This window comes from Myxocyprinus asiaticus, chromosome 25 (assembly GCF_019703515.2).
Source record: "Myxocyprinus asiaticus isolate MX2 ecotype Aquarium Trade chromosome 25, UBuf_Myxa_2, whole genome shotgun sequence".
NCBI classification, from domain to species: Eukaryota; Metazoa; Chordata; class Actinopteri; order Cypriniformes; family Catostomidae; genus Myxocyprinus; species Myxocyprinus asiaticus.
The window spans coordinates 18,095,397-18,117,669 of NC_059368.1; the positions used below are offsets into that span (position 1 = coordinate 18,095,397).

General features: G+C 39.3%; 1 protein-coding gene across 2 annotated transcripts in view; it reads right to left on the reverse strand.

The window, feature by feature from the left end:
- The window catches only part of LOC127416490 (lysophospholipid acyltransferase 2-like), a 64,397-nt gene extending 42,987 nt beyond the window's left edge, over nt 1-21,410 (reverse strand). For both annotated transcript variants that reach the window (XM_051655889.1, XM_051655890.1), the window contains exon 1: nt 21,141-21,410. In XM_051655889.1, coding sequence (XP_051511849.1) covers nt 21,141-21,224 — 84 coding nt within the window. In that variant the 5' untranslated portion in view covers nt 21,225-21,410. The remainder of the gene's footprint in view (nt 1-21,140) is intronic.
- Between the last annotated feature and the right edge of the window lie 863 nt (nt 21,411-22,273).

Consider the following 22,273-nt stretch of genomic DNA (forward strand, 5'->3'; position numbering starts at 1 on the left):
TCAACTTTCTGTTAACATGCTTGGATACAGCACTCTGTGAACAGCCAGCTTCTTTGGCAATGAATGTTTGTGGCTTACCCTCCTTGTGAAGGGTGTCAATGATTGTATTCTGGACAACTGTCAGATCAGCAGTCTTCCCCATGATTGTGTAGCCTAGTGAACCAAACTGAGAGACCATTTTGAAGGCTCAGGAAACCTTTGCAGGTGTTTTGAGTTGATTAGCTGATTGGCATGTCACCATATTCTAATTTTTTGAGATAGTGAATTGGTGGGTTTTTGTTAAATGTGAGCCAAAATCATCACAATTAAAAGAACCAAAGACTTAAACTACTTCAGTCTGTGTGCACTGAATTTATTTAATACACGAGTTTCACAATTTGAGTTGAATTACTGAAATAAATGAACTTTTCCATGACATTCTAATTTATTGAGATGCACCTATATATATATATATATATATATATATATATATATATATATATATATATATATATATATATATATACACACACACACTACATATTATATTTATAATTAATTTGTTAAAATTATATTAATTATTATTATTAATTATTCTTCATCTATATAAGGGGGCTTTTCTCAGTCAATTTTGGTATGTGATTAATTTGATTCATTAATCGACAGATTCGGCACACCATGTAACTAATTTAATAAAAACAATTACTCAATTGACAGCCCTTATTTCTACCAAAGGCCAAAAAATGGCAAAAAGCAATTCATGTTTTAATTGAAACTGTAATTCAGTTAATGCTGTAAACTAATCAAGAAATCCAAGCCAGAGGATAAAATGGGTAATTACCCTCCGCATTGTTTGAAGTCTGAATACAGGAAGACATTTAAAAGTCCTTATCCTTTTTAAAATACCTTAAACAGAAGCACAGAATTCTTCAAGGTACAGTGTGTAATTTCAGTGCCATTTGCGTCATCCAACAAAATTGCAAACATAATGGTTCACGCCATTGATTGAGCTAATGTTGCTTTGTCGGGGTGCTCAAGCAAACAGAGAAATTCTTGATAGCACCACAAAGCCACAGTTAGGCCTGTCGCGATTATTAAGTAATCATCTGATCGTGGTTATTTGAACTAACCACGGTTATCTGAGATAAAAACGATTACTGTGCATTTTAAATTCCAATCACATTTTACTGTACAAAAATATTTTACTATTGCATACTTTAATATAATATAATAGCCTTTCATGTTGGCTGGGTTCCAACAACAACAGTGTAAATGCAAAATGGACCAAGACTAAAGTTGGCCAAAAAGAGAGAAAGATTTTTAATGTATTTTGAAATTATTTGACATTTCAAATATTATTTTTAAGCCTTAAATGAAATCATGTAAAAGTTCAATATGAAATTACTTCTTAAAGGGGTCATGTCATGAGGAATCAACTGTTCCTTGATATTTTGACATGTAAGAGGTCTTTTTACTATAAAAACATACTGTACATTTCTGAACTCAAAACTTAATCCCCAATGCAATAAAAGCATTTATTGAAACCAAGCTGCCAAAACGCCTCCTCCTCTACATCCCTACATTAGTGATGTCACAAAGGGTACTCATTAATTCATGACCACCTCTACAGCAACATCAACGCCTACTTCACATCATGGCACCCTTGGCCCCGCCCACTGGGGGGCTCAGTTCATAAAGAGAGAGTGAGAGAGTCTCTTGTTGTTTTGTGCATAAACTGCTCAACAAATTGTTATTTCATCCATCTGTGCTATTTTTAATTGTTGGTGTATGTCAGGGGTCGGCAACCTATTGGAATGTGTGCAAGCACTTGCACGCGGAGGGGTAATCACTGGCATGCCAGCAACAGCAAGAAAGTAGACTATTTTATTCATATGAAATTCCGCACCAGCATTCCAATAAGGGCTGAAATGATTAGTCAATGTTATTGATAACGTCAACAAAAAAACAAATTGTCGACAAAAATTTTCATTGTCGAATAGTTGTTTGATGTTATTTAACGTAACATTGTCATGAGACTGCAGTATACACAACAGATTCGTGCAGGACGTTTAAGCCATTCGCGCATCACGAGCCGGCAGCGCTCCACTTTCAGTTAATCGCACGAGCAAACGCGCCCGCTTTGCTTTGGTCAGGCTGCGCGGATGACAGCCTATATTCTGTTTCATTTGTTTCTTTTTGCTTTCAGAACAACACGTGATGTAATAAGGAAAACACCACTATTAATCCTTGAGATTTCCAACACAGCATAAAGGTACACACTCAAACCATGGTCACACTCAAAATTACATTAAAAGATTAAAAGAGAAAACAAACCCACATTGTCTATTCAAAATATAAATTAAACCTGGAAATAAAGTTATAGGATTTTGCAGGTGCGATTCACCAAAAAGGGCTAAATAGTCGGCTTGTGATGCACGAATGGCTTGCAATAAAATAGACTGCTCCTCTCTCGCTGTTGATTGCGTGCTAATGATTATCCCTCTGACATAATATAAGAAATTTTTGATATTCCACACAATTTTGTGATCAGTAATCAAACTTGTGACATTAACTGTGTTAACTCATTTTGTACAAAAGGACAGGTTTTCTTTCTGTAACGAGGTTCGTCTTATGGAAGGAGGAATTGAGACTCAGGTACACTATATTGCCAAAAGTATTCGCTCATCTGCCTTTAGACGCATATGAACTTAAGTGACATCCCATTCTTAATCCATAGGGTTTAATATGACGTTGGCCAACCCTTTGCAGCTATAACAGCTTCAACTCTTCTGGGAAGGCTTTCCACAAGGTTTAGGAGTGTGTTTATGGGAATTTTTGACCATTCTTCCAGAAGCACATTTGTGAGGTTAGACACTGATGTTGGACGAGAAGGCCTGGCTAACAGTCTTCGCTCTAATTCATCCCAAAGGTGCTCTATCGGGTTGAGGTCAGGACTCTGTGCAGGCCAGTCAAGTTCTTCCACACCAAACTCGCTCATCCATGTCTTTATGGACCTTGCTTTGTGCACTGGTGTGCAGTCATGTTGGAACAGGAAGGGGCCATCCCCAAACTGTTCCCACAAAGTTGGGAGCATGGAATTGTCCAAAAACTCTTGGTATGCTGAAGCATTCAGAGTTCCTTTCACTGGAACTAAGGGGCCAAGCCCAGTTCCTGAAAAACAACCCCACACCATAATCCCCCCTCCACCAAACTTCACAGTTGGCGCAATGCAGTCAGACAAGTACCGTTCTCCTGGCAACCGCCAAACCCAGACTCGTCCATCAGATTGCCAGATGGAGAAGCGTGATTCGTCAATCCAGAGAACGCGTCTCCACCACTCTAGAGTCCAGTGGCGGCGTGCTTTACACCACTGCATCCGACGCTTTGCATTGCACTTGGTGATGTATGGCTTGGATGCAGCTGTTCGGCCATGGAAACCCATTCCATGAAGCTCTCTACGCACTGTTCTTGAGCTAATCTGAAGGCCACATGAACTTTGGAGGTCTGTAGCGATTGACTCTGCAGAAAGTTGGCGACCTCTGCGCACTATGCGCCTCAGCATCCGCTGACCCCACTCTGTCATTTTACCTGGTCTACCACTTCATGGCTGAGTTGCTGTCATTCCCAATCGCTTCCACTTTGTTATAATACCACTGAGAGTTGACTGTGGAATATTTAGTAGCGAGGAAATTTCACGACTGGACTTGTTGCACAGGTGGCATCCTATCACAGTACCACGCTGGAATTCACTGAGCTCCTGAGAGCGGCCCATTTTTTCACAAATGTTTGTAGAAGCAGTCTGCATGCCTAGGTGATTCATTTTATACACCTGTGGCCATGGAAGTGATTGGAACACCTGAATTCAATTATTTGGATGGGTGAGCGAATACTTTTGGCAATATAGTGTATGTTCAACTCAAAAGGGTATGTTTATTCCCTATCTCAAGAACTCGCTTTTCAGCGGCACTATGGAACAACACGGTCTCTGGGTGCATGTGTCTAGCTCTCTCTCTCCGGGTCTTTAGCATGGTCTCTCCTTTTATTGCTCTCCCCAGTGCTTACTGCAGTCAGAAACAGGTGTTAGACATTACAGCACTCAGGTGTGTACCCTTACCGCTTTATCTCTCTCCGAACGAACGCTCAACCACGCCCCCACCTCCACATACCCTCACCATCCAACTCAGGCCAGGGATCAACCCAGCCTCCCCCCATATCTGGAGAGAAAGTCAGCAACAGCCATCCATGTCCCCGGTCTGTGGGCCACCTCGAACTTAAAAGGCTGTAAAGCCAGTTACCAACGGGTGATCTGCACATTAGTATCCTTGAGTGGTGCATGGTCAGAACAGAGGGAGAAGGCCCACCCCAACAGATAGTATCGGAGGGTGAGAACGGCCCATTTGATGGCCAGACATTCCTTCTCAATGGTACTGTACTTAAGTCTCTCTCAGCGATAGCTTGCGACTAATGTACAGTACTGTGCTGTGCTAAAGTTTTAGGCACTTGTGAAAAATGTTGCATAGTGACGATGTCTTCAAAAATAATGCCATAAATAGTTTTCATTTATCAGTTAACATCATACAAAAGTCCAGTAAACATAAAAAACCTAAATCAATATTTGGTGTGGCAACCTTTGCCTTTGAAACAGCCACAATTCTCCTGGACACAGTTTTTCTTGGTTGTTGGCAGACAGGATGTACCAAGATTCTTGGAGAATTCACCACAGTTCTTCAATCTACTTAGGCTGTCTCAATTGCTTCTGTCTCTTCATGTAATCCCAGACTGACTCGATGTTCAGTGGGGGGCACTGTGGGGGCAATGCAATCTCTTGCAGAGCGTCCTGTTCTTCTATTCTAATCTTTTCTATTTGCAAAAGTAATGTTTGGGAGTCTAAAATGTATTTTTTTCCATTGACACACTAAAGCTGAATATATAAATAATCATCTTATGACAAATGTTTTTGTGAAACATCTTAAGTGCCTAAAACTTTTGCACAGTACTGTACATCACCGGCCACTCCTCCACAACCTGCGAGAGCACTGCCCCCAGCCCCCTGTCCGAAGCACCCGTCTGTAAAACAAATGGGAGAGAGAAATTAGGTGCATGTAAAAGCGGCCCACCGCAAAGTGCAGCTTTCACCTGTGTAAACGCCTGTTGACACTGCTTCATTCCACTGGACCTTTCTAGTGAGATCAGTCAGCATGCTGGTGATGTCCGAATAATTAGGCACAAACCTTCTATAATAGTCAGCCAGCCAGCCCCAGGAACTGTCTCACCTCCTTTTTGGTCTTGGGTCTTGGGCAGATCGCAATCAATGCAGTCATATCAATTCTGGGACGCACCTGCCTGTGACCCAAATGGAACCCCATATACTGTACCTTCACCCATCCAAATGCACACTTTCTGGGGTTTGCCATAAGTCCCGCTCTTCAAAGCAACCTCAGAACAGCCCTCAGATGCTGCATATGCCGTTGCCAATCATTACTGTATATAATGCTGTCATCCAGATAGGCAGAGCCATAACCCGAATGCAGTCTGACGAGGCCGTTTTTTCACGGGACATTGGTGTTAAGGGGATCTGCCAATAACCCTTTGTCAAATCCAGTGTCGAGTAAAAGTGAGCTGTAACCAAGCAATTCATCAATACGAGGCATTGGGTATGCATCAAATTTAGACACCGCATTGACTTTCTTATAATCCACACAGAACCGTACTGACCCATCACTCTTAAGGACTAGAACAACCGGGCTGGACCAGTCACTGTGGGATTCTTCTGTTACTCCCATATCGAGCATTGCATCTAATTCTTCCCAAACTTCTTGTGCTCGGTAATGTAATTACATTATATTGTATGAACTATGGCTTAACTTGCTAATTTCTGTTAACTGTTACAGTGGAATCATTATTAACATTGGTGTAGCAGATGGTTGTATTTTGATTTTTGCCATAGCATATAATATTGTTGACTGAGAATCCCACCGTTTTACTTAACAGATAGCCGCGATCTTCCAAACTTAGTGAGTAAAAAATTCCCTTACAGAACAAAACAATGCACAAAATAAGATGTCAACAGTGTAAGAAAAGCTAACAAAGTTGGCAAGTATAATAACTTACTGAGATCAGCTGGAGAGGACACCGGCGATTCACTGTTCATCACAAGCATTACTGGCTGAATTCAATGCCCAGGTTAGTAAGCAGGCTGGTCGGTGTCCGAGTCCAAAACATTACTGCTCCGTCCACTGTCGCTTTTGCTTATATCCTTCTTATGGTCCCTGTACTCCCTTAAGTGTTTTTCAATTTGTTTATGATTTGGTCAATTGTCCAGGCGGCATGCATCATTTCGTGCTGTATCTTCATTCTCGTAGAGTATTTTTTTCCTTTGCGTTCTCTCTAGTTTATCTCGGATCTTCGTAAATACCATATCGCAAGTAGAGCACTCGTTTCGTCTTGTTACCCGAATGCTTTTGATGTCTGATAATTTTGTGGGTTTTTCCATTGTTGTTATAGAGTGAAGAAATACTCCTTGCTGCAGACGGTAGCTACTGTTGTTGTTTGGGAAAACTTTACCATGGTGATAAACATTATCCCGCCCTCCATCCCCTGACATAATCAGTTCCTGCGTAGAGACCAGCAAGCTTTTGGGGCCAGTGTGGAACCAGGTTTTTGGCCCCGGAACAGCCTTTTCTGCAGCGGAAATGAGCGGAACAGTTCAAAAATTCTGGCCCAGGAACCCGCATCCAAACCATGTCAGTGGAAAAGGGCTGTGGTTGAGCTCCAGAGATCATGTGTGGAGATTTGCAGAAGGACAACATCACTGCAACTCCACCGATCTGAGCTTGAAGGCAGAGTGGCCAGACGGAAGCCTCTCCGCAGTGCAAGACACAAAAAAGCACCTAAAAGACTCTCAGACTGTGAGAAACATGATTCTCTGGTCTGATGAAATGAAGATTTAACTGTTTGGCCTCAATTCAAGCGTCATGTCTGGATGAAACCAGGCACCACTCATCAACTGCACAATACCATCCCAACAGTGAAGCATGGTGGTGGTAGCATCATGTTGTGGGGGTGTTTTTCAGCGGCAGGGACTGGGGGACTGGTCAGAGTTGAAGGAAAGCTAAACGCAGCAAAATACAGAGGTATCCTTAATGAAAACCTGTTCCAGAGTGCTCAGGACCTCAGACTGGGCAGAAGGTTCACCTTCCAACAGAACAATGACCCTAAGCACACAGCCAAGACAACGCAAGTGTGGCTTAGGGACAACTCTGTGAATGTCCTTGAGTGGCCCAGCCAGAGCCTGGACTTGAACCCAATCGAACACCTCTGGAGAGACTTGAAAATGGCTGTCCACCGACAGTCCCCATCCAACCTGACAGAGCTTAAGAGGATCTGCAGAAAAGAATGGCAGAAAATCCCCAAATCCAGGTGTGCATAGCTTGTCGCATCATACTCAAAAAGACTTGAGGCTGTAATCGCTGCCAAAGGTGCTTCAACTAAGTATTGAGTTAAGGGTCTGAATACTTGTCAATGTGATGTTTCAGTTTTTTATTTTTATTAAATTTGCTAAGTTATCAAAAAGCTGGTTTTTGCTTTGTCATTATGGGGTATGGAGTGTAGATTGATGTGAAAAAATATTTAAAGCAATTTAGCACAGGGCTGCAACATAACAAAATGTGAAAAAAAATTAAGGGGTCTGAATACTTTCTGAATGCATTGTATAAATAAAAGAGCATTTCATGACCCCTCTAAGGTTTATGAAGCACACATACACCTTTGACAAAAGCATGACAATTTGTATGACAATTAATCGTCATAATCGTGAGAGCCCTAAAACAGACAATTGTCATAAATCACAATTATTTGTTTGACAATTAATCGTCCGCCAAATTTCAAAATTGTGACAGCCCTCGCCACAGTGACTACATTCACACAGTCAGTGTTTGGGATTGGCAATCGTATTTACTTACAGGTGTGAGTCTTGAAATGTCCCGTTCATACAACAGCTAACAGTAGTGGGTCGAATACTGTCTGTATGAACGAACAACCAAAGTCACAACCATATTCTAACAGCTGTAACCATAGTGACATCCATCAGATCATAATTAAACCACAGCGGATTTGAATGCTTTTTAACCAAGTGCAGAGCGCAGCTTTTGTGTCACGCGGATCTTGCCCACGAGAAGCTCCGATGGAAGATAGTGGCTGGAACTTCAGATGATACAGCTCATTTCCCTGTGCCCATGAGTTAATGAAACCCCACATAAAACACACAAGACACGCTCATGTACAGTGAAGCGTGGCTCTCACTGTACATGACGTGACTAACTAGTTGTCCAGTACGGTTCCATTCACACAACTCAGGTTTGCAGAGAATGCGGTTGTGAGACCTGAACACTTGCAGGTGTTAGTTCAGTTATATAATGCGGTTGTCACTCTCGTAAATAACCGAACATTGTGTGAACATAACTGTATTAAGCACTGAAATACAGGACTGACAACCATATTTTGCTTTGTGTACGTGGCCAGTGTTTACACTTTTCAGGGAAATCAATGGCTGAATGTGAATGGCTTAAAGACCGTAAAGAGTTGCCTCAATGGATTTGTGTCCATTTTGCTTGCTCTGGGTGGTTACGTTGAAGCCATAAATCCAAATATACAATTTCTTTTTGAGAAATATGACCAACATGTTCTTGAAAACAACGATTACCTTTAGCTATTAGGTCATGAGAAACCTATCAAGAGTTTTTATAGTTTAAGTTCTCAAAACTCAACACTATAGTCTAAATCACTTCCCACTTGTAACATATACATATTGTTGCCCTTGGCTTGTAATTATGGTAAATTACGGCTTAAGATTATAGCATATATACAGTATACACAATATCCAAGTGACACCAGGACTTAAATTACAGCCTTGAACTTGCTCATCAATTACTCAGCAGGTGTGTAAATGTCGCTGTATCTATGAGGCAGACTGTCCAGAAAGGTTGGGCCTCTCTTTCTTTCCCTCTATCCTCTTTAATGTATTATCCATGATGCCTCTTATTACATTCCAAGTTTCCTTTATGTCCAGTTTACATGGTGACTGATCTCCAGAACAGAGGAACCTGAGCAGAAGTCTCCTTCACCACAGTGCTCAGACTGAAGCTGGCTGCTAAGAGCCGGGATAAAACATCTGAGAATATGCCAAACCTATAGATTCTGATAAGCAGCATATAAATCTGATTATTTCAGTATTGGTGACTCAGAGGCAGTGCACCGTGTCTAGGGCTGGGGAGTGATGGGGCTTGGCTGGAAATGCACTGAAGATACATCAAGGTCAGCTGAGTCAGGTAAAGTGAAAGACCGCTCCACTTCATCAGGTGGTGAATGTCACCACTGAAATAAATATGGCAATTGTCAGAACAGTTAAAACTTAGAAAGAAAATGAAAATGAAAGAAAAATGTATAACAACAAAATCTTAGCTTGTTTTAAATTGATTAAAAAATGTTTTATTTTGGAATAACATGCATCAATGAATTGTTCACAATAAGACCAGGAATGTGTATTATGCAGAGGTCACACAACAATTCGTGCTCTAATCACCCCCATGCAAACACATCCATATGCAGGGAAACTGAAACACAAGCAAATATATTTTGCATTCGCTGTGCAAGAAAGTTCAAGTTTGGTAAACTCTCACCTGCGAATTCATATGACGAAAGCATAAGTGTGACAAATAAAAGAATGCAACGTCACACACTGACCTCTTAACTCAATACATAAAAATACATATTTCAAAGCTGTATGTTCTTATTGTTGCAGGTAAGTAGATGGTTTATATTAACATTTTGAATATAATATTTATTATTTGAGAGTTATCATTTATTAAAACCAGAAGCCCTCAAACATGACATGATATACTGTCCGTTGCGGTGCCCGAAATAACTGCATGCACAAAGCCTAGAGTGACTGCAGATTTCGGTAAATATTACATAATGATATGATTTATTGACTTAAAGAATAAGTAACTTCTAGTTTTACTACCCACTCAACAAACAAAATATCAAATGTCGTGTCAAAGTTTTCTGCATCGTACAAGAGTTAAGCAAAGAAAAGTGATCCATAAAATGTCACTGGTTTTGCAATGAAGTACTGCTGCCTCCCTGCTCTCCCCTGTAAAATCAAACCTTTTGAGATAAACAAGACAGTTGGTGTCTGATGGTACGCCTGTAACTTTGACACAGTTTCACAGCAGGTCATGCATGATCTTACAGTAACTGCACTGCAGAGTGCCGACATTTCTAAAAAGTGATTATAATGCATTTCCCTCTATTACTCAAAGGCATGTCACTGGCAGAGAATTTAAGGGGAGCTTATTTTTTTCTACATTCATGTGGGATGTTGTAAATGCATGTAGATTGAAACAAGGTCCTACAACACACACATTTAACTTAAAACTAGCATGTTTTAAACCTTAAAATTGTATATGTTTTTGACAAATTAATACACAGTCAGCTTAGCTTTAGCATGCCATGTCGTATTTACTTATTGCATGTGGCCTACATGTGATAATGAGAATCTAAGTGCAGAAAGCAATGTTTGTTATAATAACGGAAGCATTATCACTCAATTTAAGGGCATTTGTGAAGCAGTCAAGGATATTATTCATGCTCATACCATGACAACCTTCATACTTGAATACACAGTTGCCTTCCAAATGAAAGCAATTCTTTTACTGGCATCTCACCGGAAAATTTTTTTTAGCCACCCATAAAACTCAAGATTACCAGGACTATGCATACTATGTTTCTAATCAATAAGAAAGCAGTTTAAATTCGGGCTTTTGGTGGCAATCCTTGATAACCTGTTGCTAGGACACGGCCCTCCTAAAAATAAAAGAGGACATTGAGGTGCAAAATGAAAGCTGCCCACTGAAGTCATCAGTCTTTTCAGCTGTTACAGGCCACATGCTTAGCCTGACTGATTTGCTTTACAATCCAAGCACTTCTATAGATATCAAAGCAAAGTAATCATATTTATATATATTGCAGTGAGATGCAATTGAACCATTCAGGTGAAAGCCATGGTTTGGCAGCCAATAATTCACAAAACACATTGTGGTCGGCACAAACTGACCAATCACCTCATATTTTATGCTTTAATATAACTAGGACTATAATAGAATGAGAAATACCTCAGATGTTACAAAAAACAAACAAACACACAAAACAAAAACAAAAAACAAAAACAGAAGAAATTAGCTGAGCCAATGTTGCTGTGTAGGGCTGGTCGGGATGCTCAAACAAACAGAGCAAGGTTTTGAAACTTTTCGGGGAACTCAACCAATAAGTGGCTTATTTACGGTTGTCTCTGCATATAAAACTGGGATAGGAGAAAGTAATTTAACACTGAAAAATTCCACACTTGAGCTTTAGCTAAATCAATTGTTTTTTGAATTTCAATGGTTTGGCAGACAATAATTCACAGCGCAAAACACATTGTGGTCGGCACAAACCATGTTTATCCTCGTTGCAAGTGAACCCAGTTTTAATGTCATCATGCAACCTGACCATAATGGCACCTAATTTAGTTAGCTTCTACAAAGTAGATGAATTTGCCCAAAATAGCATGGAGGTGATAGGCCTTTGATATAAACAACAAAAAAATTGGGAAGTAATTTCTCCTCCCTTTTAGTTGATAAGCCCATTTAATTTTGCTATCCTAACTATGCACAATTATATGGTTCGGTTACTTTTATTATTTGCATTTAGCATAGATTTTTTCTCTCCTGCTTTCTGCAGTGACCCTATCAGAACAGTCCTGTGACGCAGTAGTGTATGACCACTATCTATCACAGATTTTGAACAAAAGGTAAGCTGATGCATTGGTGAATCACACTTAATCAATGACTTACCAATAGTGGATATAAGTAAACGTGGGGATTTAAAATCATAATGTTTGACTACTTGAGATTATTCATCTTACTTATATGACTAAAAATGTGCTTAGACTAGATACACAGCATTACCCTAAAAAAAAAAAAAACTAAACTGAACACTTTTTTCATTTTTCTACTTTGATTGTGATTTTATATTGCCATTTTCTCTCCAGCATCCTCTGGCATCCCAATCCAGCCTTTTATCCCGATCAAACCAGCTCCACAGTAATAGAGGTCCATCATCACAGCTGAGGCCATGCTAGCTGAGTGAGAGCCATCTGTGGCTGCTCTACTACACTTAACCCATTAATCTCTCTAACCAAACAACCGACTTTGGCTATGGCATTGGAATTACATGACGAACAGTTAGCCAATGATTAAATCGCACTTGAACACTAAGTGCTCCCTCCAAACTTAATTATTTATCTGTGCTGCTAATGCACATGGTGCACTCATGCGCTGAGCAGGTAAGGATAACCACCAATAATACTAAGCCCTTCATGCAACAGCGACATCAGAAAGAGATGGATCACTCAAATAAGAGCGTAAAAACAAAGTAAAAGGAAGATTGAATTAAGCTATTGTCTTAGGCATGCAAAGGCCCAAATTGGTTAATTCTTTCATAGAAATGGACTAGAATGGATAGAATATCAGTTCTTCTAGCTTGCACTTAGCATCAGTTATAGATTAGATAATCTTTACATTAAATTAAGATGGATTCTGCAGGGCTCTCCTTGACAGCATCAGCCACAAAAACTTATATGTGAAAGAAAGTTGTTGTTTTTTACTTTACAGACAGCATTTTAAGACATAATAGGCATGCTTCTGATGCTAATGCTGTTCCAAAAGATAGGTCTCTTAATTATGCTGTCTCTTAAGATATCTCGTTTTGGCCAAATTTTAATGTAGCAACTTATGTATCCTTCACAGGTAGACAATCCCAGAATGCGTGATGAGCTCGGTGGAAAAATAAATCCAAGATGGCAGACAAAGCGAGAAATATACTTGGAATTCATTCAATACTGAAAAGTATTGATAAATAACAGTTTAATATGACACCAAACAGACTATTTTACCCAAAATGTGTGTATGCCGTGCGTATTTATGCTCATTAGAGGATCGTGTCATTCTCTTGCGTCACCTGTATTGAAATCAGTCACGAGTCACATGTCCCGTGAGCTGTGCGTGAGGAGCGTTATTTGAATGATGCACGGAGCCACCTATATAGAGTGTTCCAAATTGCTCTCTTGTGAGGAATCATTTCAATAAGGATGCTGCCATAGAAGACAGCTGCTTATGTAGGCAGAAGACAGCGAGGCAGCTCTTGTGTGACGTGAATACATCACACAAGAGACCACGTGAACTCAGCTCTCTCATGAACGTGCATACTGCTGCTGACCGGAAGCGATGATTTATTGTTAAAAAGTCCTTAAATATTGATCTTTTTCACACCAAAAGCGGTCATAAGCACTGGAGTTGTATGGATAACGTTTATGCTGACTGTCTGTGCTTTTTAGAGCTTCAAAAGGTCTGATCACCATCCACTTGCCTTTAAAGGACCTACTGAGCGGAGATATTTTTCAATTTTTCTTCAAATGTGTTCTGCTAAAGAAAGAAACCCATACACCTGGGATGGCATGAAGGTGAGTAAATGATGAGAGAATTTTCATTTTTGGGTGAATAACCCTTTAATGTTTCTTTTTACCTTTTTGATCACCAACTAACTGTAAATAACAGAGAGAATATTAAAAGAGACACTAAATGGAAATGGAGTGGATCTCGTCTTTGAACACAAAATACATGTAATGAGATTTGCTTGTACAAATATTTATTATAAGTTCTCGAATTCAAATCTACAAGCTCTCGAGTTTGCATCACTTTTACCTTCCAAGAAGTCCAACAGGTGCGTTACACTGGTCTGTAGCCATGCTGTAAACCGGATAATGTTGTGGAAAAGTTTTACCAAATCAGAGATGACAACATCGTTAAATGCAAAGTCAGTGTAACTATGACATTTCGTGGCTCAACTAAAGCAATGGAGACAGCGCAATCACGACACCTCAGGACCCACTGCAGCCAAATAAGGTACATTTCTTTCAGAGTGCGCACTGAAGAGACACAACACGCAGTAAAAGACAAGGCTGTATCTAGCTTCTTAATGACCAGCTTTTTATTCAGTAAAAGGATCTCAGTGCTTCGCCACTACACATCTCAATCACTGGCGAGTGAAATCTGAACATTTAATAGCCAGTGGCTAATAACAGACATATTTTAGTCGCATAGCGTGAAATTTAGTCGCATATGCGAGTGATTTACTAGCAATGTAAAGGGCTGTCTCTGCATATTAAACTGGAGAAAGTATTTTAACATTGAAAAACTCCATACATGAGCTTTAGCTAAATGAAATGCAATTAGAATATATCAGGCCAACTTTTAATTGCATAAATAATTATTTAACGGTGCTCATTTGTTACGTAATCTATTTAATAGCAATGTAGCGATTTGTTTTCCTCCGGCACATGAGCAAAAATGCTGAGTAACAGAGTAAACAGCAGTCTCTAAAACGCTTTCTCACTGGGATTCTTATCCCCAGGAGACTTGTTAAATTAATATGCATCTTCGTTTGAGAGAGAGAGCCTACTGTTCCACATTACTCAAAGAATAATTATCTGTTCTAGATGATTCCAAATCGTGTTTGCATCATGTGATTTTGGGATCCAAAAAAATCAGAGACTCTCTGAATAGCCAAAACACTGAATCGGTGTTACTTAATGTTTAAGCTTGTACCCTACTTAGACAACCAATGAAAATCTCTAAATCAATTGATTGGTTTAAATCAATAGGCCACCCATGGATGGTAGTAATGTTCTCCTCCCGAGTAATTTAGCCAAAAGCACTGATGCTGCCTCCTCCATGTGGAAGACCAAAAGACGGTCTCACCTCCCATAGAAGCAGTACTGTTCACAAAGCTCCTTGTCAGGGCCATCTGTTTGAAGTAGTGCCCTGGAGCACACATATTCAGATTCAACTTAAGAGGCAGTTCACACCAAATGTGTTTTTGTATCCATCTGGCCTGTATTTCAGCTGTTATTCTATGTAAATATGTGCTAGACTGACGTATTTGACCGTTGTGCCGTGTCTCACTGTTTATTTAATTTTAAAAATTAAAATTCTGTCATCATTTACTCACTAAAAACTTGAATTCTCAAGGAAAGCATCAAAAAACAGATTCTTGCTGCAGGCTTTGGCCATTTGACCTTACAACGGCTGTGGAATGACATGTTCTTCATGTGAATAACAAAAACACTCAAGCTGGTGACCTCTCATGACCTTACAACTAGGGATGCACCGATACCACTTTTTCCTCTTCCGATCCAGTTCCGATTGGAAATCTCAGTATCGGACGATGCTGATCCCGATCCGATACCAGTGTTGTTTATTTGCATAATAATGTAAAGATACCTAAACTGATTGTGTGGAACTAATTGGGAGTACTCTTCAATATGTAAAGAAACACAAACCTCTAACTACACATTATTTCAATATAAATGTATAGCTTATTAAGAAACACTTTATAATTAACTAGTGTACTGGATAATGTAGCAGCAAAATTAACAGTAATTCCAGTCTTCAAGTCTTCAGTGGAAAAGAAACCAGCGTTTTATTTTTGCCTTTTTTTTCCAAAAATGTTTCAACTTGCATCTAGACTTTAAAGGATTCAGATCTCTTTTTTATTCAATTTAGTTGTAAGACATCAGTCCACTTTTTATTCACACAGTTATTTTTTGGAACCCATTCAACTTAAATATTGTTATAAATTGTAAACAAATACTAATGACAATAATAATAATAATAATAATAATAATAATAAATTGTTATTAATATTATTATTATTATTGACTTTTAATTAAAATTTTAAATATAACAGTAATATAACCCTTTTTTAACACTCATGCTTTTGTTTAAGTATGTTCACAGTAGTTTAATTTGCTTCTTATTCAAATTCTGGTAAAATGCTCCTCCTGTGCCATTCTAAATGCATATTATAAGTGAACCAAACTACTGAGCACCTACATCTGAGATGTTGTTCTTGAGTAGCGCTCAAATATTGACCACCGCTGTGAAGGCTAAAAATAGCCGCGAGTGCATCACCAGCCTGAGCGTGAGTTTGTGTCAACAGAGCAACACCATTCACTAACGCGCTGGCGCTGCAAATACTATATATTTACTTATAAAACACAGCCTTTTGTGATTCACAGAGCTATCGCACGTATTCAAGTGGCTTTGAATAAAATGCACGAGTCATATGAACTACTTTAATTGTGTTTTAATGGTTCTTTTATGTCATTTTTGGAGCTTAACAGTAACGAACATGACTAACACACAGTATCAGATTTGGATCGGGCTCGTCGGACCGATACCCGATCCGTCTAAAAGCTTCAGTATCGAAGCCGATACCGATCCAGGTATCGGATCAGTGCATCCCTACTTACAACACAGAAGAAATACACTGTCATTTGAAGAATGTGGTTGTAATGTGTACAAAACAGAACAGAATGAACAAGACATCCTTTAGCTGAGGGAAAGAGGGAAGTTGTCTGATCCACCCTAACCACAAAAGGCACAAGAGACAAAAGGCATTAGAGACTTTCCCTCTTTGGCACTAGTGCAATGGGATTTCAGTGTCTGGCAGAGGGAGAGCAATGCTAGCCGAGTACTGCTCACATTACAGTCTGTTCTCACCTCAAGAGTTAAAGGGACAGTCCTCCCAAAAATGAAAATTCTCTCATCATTTACTCACCCTCATGCCATCCCAGATGTGTATGACTTTCTTTCTTCTGTGGACCATAAATGAATATTTTTAGAAGAATATCTCAGCTCTGTTGGTCCATTCAATGCAAGTGAATGGTGGCCAGAACTCTGAAGGTCCAAAAAGCACATAAAGGCAACATACAAGTAATTCAGGTGTTAAATCCATGTCTTCTGAAGCAATATGATAGGTGTGGGTGAGAAGCAGATCAATACCAAACCAAAGTCCTTTTCTAACAATAAATATCACTTCTGAAGGCATGGACTTTACCATTAGAGTCATATCAAATACTTTTAAGACAAACTTTGATGTTGGTTTGAAGTTTAACAAGTTTTGAAGTCTGATGGTTACAGACACTAAAGAGAGACAAAAAGTAAGCCAGTCAGTAAGCTGGCTAGACAGATAAGACAAACTGTCAGACAGATATATGGACAGATAGAAAAAAGGAAGAGAGAGAGAGAGAGAGAGAGAGAGAGAAAGCAAATGAAAAACCTTAGATGGATTTGTTTACATTTGAATTTTTTTGACAGTTGGAGTTTGAAAGGTGTTTTGACCCATTTGAACATTCCATCATATCCACAGTTTTCCTGACCAACCACTGGGCGGCGCCATCATGATTCTAAGGGTGTTTTCACACTTGGCAGGTTTGGTTCAATTTAAACGAACTCTGGTTCGATTGTTCTGTTAGTGCGGTTCATCTGAACAAGTGTGAATGCTGCCATCCGAACCTTGGTGTGCACCAAACAAGCGGACCAAGACCGCCTGAATAGTGGGTTTTGGCCCGCTTCCAAGCGAACTCTGGTGCGGTTCGACTTGTATATGAACGGAGCATGGACCAAAGACGTCTAAATGGACCAATAACAGGAAGTAACTTGCCTTTAATACTGACCTCAAGCATACCTGGTTCTTCTCATCATAGGAGCTATGTTGCCCATTACAGTTCGGTACAGGCGTCGGAACCGCCGTCTCCTTGCAGCATATATATATACATATATTTATACATATATAAATCTAACGAGCGCATTTCGCCCAGCAGCCAGCATTATTTTGGATTTTCGGCAAGTTCTGTAGCTAAATATACATCATAAAAGCTGTCCAATCAGGTTGTGACCTTATCCTTATGCCTTTTGTTTTGTATCTTTAGGTTCGGTGTTAAAAATACCAGTGTGAACGCGAAGCGAACCAGGACTACATGTATCATTTTATTTTTTGGTCCGGACCAAGAGAACCGAACTACAAGTGTGAACACACCCTAATTGCCTGTTTTGTATTCTGGTCTCAAGACAGCAAGTAAAAACTGCCAAAACGAGCGATCCAGAGAAGAACAACAACCATTTATGAGTTACTTGGAGTAAAAATTAATTTCAGACTCAACAGGTGCAGTTGTTGGCTGTCATAACAACAGATATCAACGTAACTAGCCTTGGATCATCGCTTCATATCATCTACACACTCAAGTGAGGCACTGTCTATACAAAACTGGTCATCTTGACTCTGTGAAGTATCGACATGTTTTTTTGACAATTTTTACAAATGTAATACCTTAAACATTACATTACCCGCTAAGAATAATCGGCAATACAAGTGAAAACCCTGGAGAACGGAAATTGAAAACAGTCAAATCGTGGAACAATTCCACGCTCAGGAAAAAGGTGGATTGTACATGGGATTTTTTTCGATTTTTAATCATCCGCTGTGCGTAAAAAAGTGTAAGCAGAGACGATTTAGCAGACAGGCCACTTCTATTAAAATGGGAGAAATTGGAATGCCAAACGGATGTTGACAGACAGACAGACATTGCCTGCCAATCAACTCAAGAACGTTCATGCGCATTAGCTATACAAGCACAATTTATGATACCAGTGTTGTCTGATTTTACTGCTGATTTGAAATACAGCATGTCATTTAAACATAAGCTTGGCAAGCATTTTTTGAGATTTCTGTGTTCCCCATTCTTTCCGGAATGGACTGTACCGAAAGCATCGTATGTTTTGCGCAGTAGCTTCAAAAGAGCCGGCACATAAGAGTAATTTATTTGGGAATCAAAATACACTGGTAGTGCTGTGTGTTTTCCGCCTTAAACTCAGTAGAGGGCAGCGCTGCTGCAGAAATACGCTGCTGGAAACACTGGCAGAATATTTTAGCGCAGTGTTCAAGCCACATCAGCGTGAAACTGCATGTAGAAGAACCTTTAACAGAACCAAAAGTCATGAAGATCTTATGATTCTGGTATTTTTTTAAGAATAGAACTGGTTCTGAACAAGGTACCCAACCTCATAGCACACTAAATCAGAACAGTCTGAAGGTCTGTGCAAAGTTCAGTGGATGTAGCTTGAGAGTTCTAGGGAGTTACAATTGCTAATTTTGGTCTAGAAATTTTGAACCCTAAACCACATCTGTAGAATAACAGTCCATACAAAAATCGAGAGTTCTGGCAAACCCCTGTGGCAAAATTGCCACTGATTATTTTCACATGCAAATTAGATCTGCAGCAAACACTTCATTGTTGCCACAGGTTTACCACAGAAGTGTTTGCCAGTAGCAGCAAATTGTCCATTGTTGCCAAAGTTTTGCTGCAGGTTCGCAAGACCTGCAAACTTCTGGCAAACGTTTGCAGCAAATCGCAAGCTCATTTGCATGTTAAACATAATGAGTGGCAAATTTGAAGCAAGTTTGCCAGAACACAAGATTTTGTCTAATTATGATCAGGTTTTCTCAACATAATTAATGTAAAATAATGGAGGCATACATATCCATATAGTACAGTATTTCAGAAATGTGTTCACCCACAACATTTTGACCTGTCACACTTCTGAAAACAAAGAGCTCAATATAGCATTTATGAAAAAAAAACATGTGGTTCAGTATTTCAGTGGGAAAGGCATTAAGCACATCCATTTTCATACTATGACCATATCATCCAAAATAGGTCTCACTTATGGAATGGTTAATGTACTAGATGTCTTGACCTTAGGCCAAGGTTTTTGGTTTCTTTGGGACCTCACTTGAAATATTTATACACAATACTTAACAGGTATTAAGTGATTTACAAATCAATAAAGACATATAAATTACCATCACAGTGGTAGACCTGTAACATTGTAGAAATTTTGTTTGAAAATAAACATTTAATTCACCTGAAATGATTTGACATGGTTTGTCTTAATGCAGACTGCAGAGAAAATTGTTATTTTAGTATGTTCCTTGCGGTTCACTTATAATATTAGTAAAAAAATAAAATAAAAAAAAAAGACATATATTTGTAAAACATGATAATTTTTCACACTCATTCTGACCTTCTGTCAGAAATGCTCAGTTTTGGTGCTGCTTCTCCTTTAAGACTTAACAATAAACGCCCACTATTATGATTGGCTCTCTGCTCTTGACTGACCTGCTCTCTCTCCTTGCCATCCCACATCTACTGGGCGGGGCTATGGAAGTAATAAGCTAAAGTAGGTGTTGATGTGTTGTTGTCAAGGCGGTCAAATGCAAATGTCTACCACAGTATGACATCACAATGTGTAGGAAGTAGAGAACAAGTCACTTTGGTAGCTTGGTTTCAACAAATGCTGTTTTTGCATTAAAGAGGAAGTTTTGAGTTCTGAAAATTACTGTATGTTTTTACAGTACAATGATCTCTTTATGCCAAAGGATCAAGGAAAATTTGATTCCTCGTGTCATGACCACGTTAAAGCATCCTGTTAGGACTACTCCAATACTTCTGGGAAGAAAATTATACTATAACTTTAAGCAGGCCATGGAGTTTGAATAAACCCTAGTTATTCTAGTTTGTCATGTTTTTTAGGGCACACGTATTCAAAACAAGGCAATTGTCCAAGATGTCATTCTCTGTGGTACATGCAGTACCATGGCCCAGTGAACTGCCTATTTATCTAAGCATTATTTTTGGGATGCCCAAATAATTTGTCTAGGTAGGCATCTCATTGCGTTCGTCTGAAATGATATGGTAACCTTAAGAGAACAGAGATGATAACCACATAAACATTTTTAAATCGACAAACCACATCAAAATCAGGTCATTTCCAAAAAAGACACTAACTAGTATTTTTTTATTTTATTTTATTTCTTCTCTTACCTAACACGATGATTTATGCCATTTTTAATATGAATTCCTTTAGCTTTGTGTACATTTGCAAATCCTCGAATGGCTCATCATCATACAAATAACATATCTCAAATGCACCCATCGGATATAAGCTATTGCACAGGCAGACCTCGTGAATTTCGTGAGGAGAACATTAAAAATGCAACGTTTTCACTGTCCTTACCAAAAAATTTTCAAGCCTTGCCTGCAAGGATTGGCAGAAGGACCTGGATGCCAACGTGAGCTGTTATGAGGGTTTTGTGCCTCTAATTCTCAATTCACAGCATACAAATAACAACACAAAAAACACAGGACTTTCACATGCATGTACCTGGTCTAACGGAAGGTTGGTTATCTCGCTTATGGGTTGTAGTAAGTTGGATCCGGTGCACGCTGATATCGTCTCGGTAGCCATGTTTCGCTATTGTATGAGTTCTGTGCTTTTCTCTGTATGACAGTGGCAGCCCAGTCTCCCTGATTCAATCCCACACACACATAACACTTCCACATCCACCGCTGGAGAGTGACCGTTGCTGTTTGCTGCTGTCCACTGCTGGTAAAAAACGGCAGTGCAACACACTCACACGGCACAGTCCACCAAATGGATTTTCGAATCCTACTACAGTGAAGGCTTGGCTCATGAATATTAATTACGGAACGTGACGTTTGGTCAGTGGGCTTAACTGATTGGCTGAAAGGTAGACGAGTTTTTTTTTAATATATATTACATATAGAGCAGTGAGCGCTGCATTAAAGAAATACAGGAAAATAAAAAAAGACAAAAAAGCCAGAGAAAAGTGTAGATATATCATTTATACTTAAAAATAATAATAATAATAATAATAATTATTATACAAAAAAATAAACAGGCTATCTGCATGTTAAAGGTGCAGTATGTAACAATTTTTATGTAATATTTGCCTTTTTTTGCCAGTGTGTGAACAACTTAAAAACTTTAAAAAATGAGCCCTTCTCGGACTTCTTAGGTTGCCCGTAGACTGATTTTCATGCGAAGGGAGCGGGTCGGTTTTGCCGGGAAAATCCAAAGGATGTGATGTTTATGCGCGCTCCTGAGAGCCTTGCCTCTGTGCTTCTCTTCTGCTATACAACAGCGACAACAAACTGCAACACTAGGTAACCTTATCTTAGAGATGGAATCCAGCAAACGTCCGGCTCCCAGCACAACACCGACTTCTACACAAACTCTGAGTAAGCCAATGTCTGCAGTGCAACAGTAAACTGTCTGGTATAGTTTGGTAGTGTGTAGCTGTATGTGTGTATCAGTATGCTATGTTAGCTGATAAGTAGTTTTAGTTTAGTCTCAAAGTTTGTAGTGAAACAATCATAACTGTGTAATTTTAATTATGCTACCTCATCTGTCAGCATGATGCCAGTGAATCAAGTTCAGTCTCTTTGTAGGTTACCTCATTGTTTTAGCTGATGCTTGCTCGCTCGTGTCCCTAC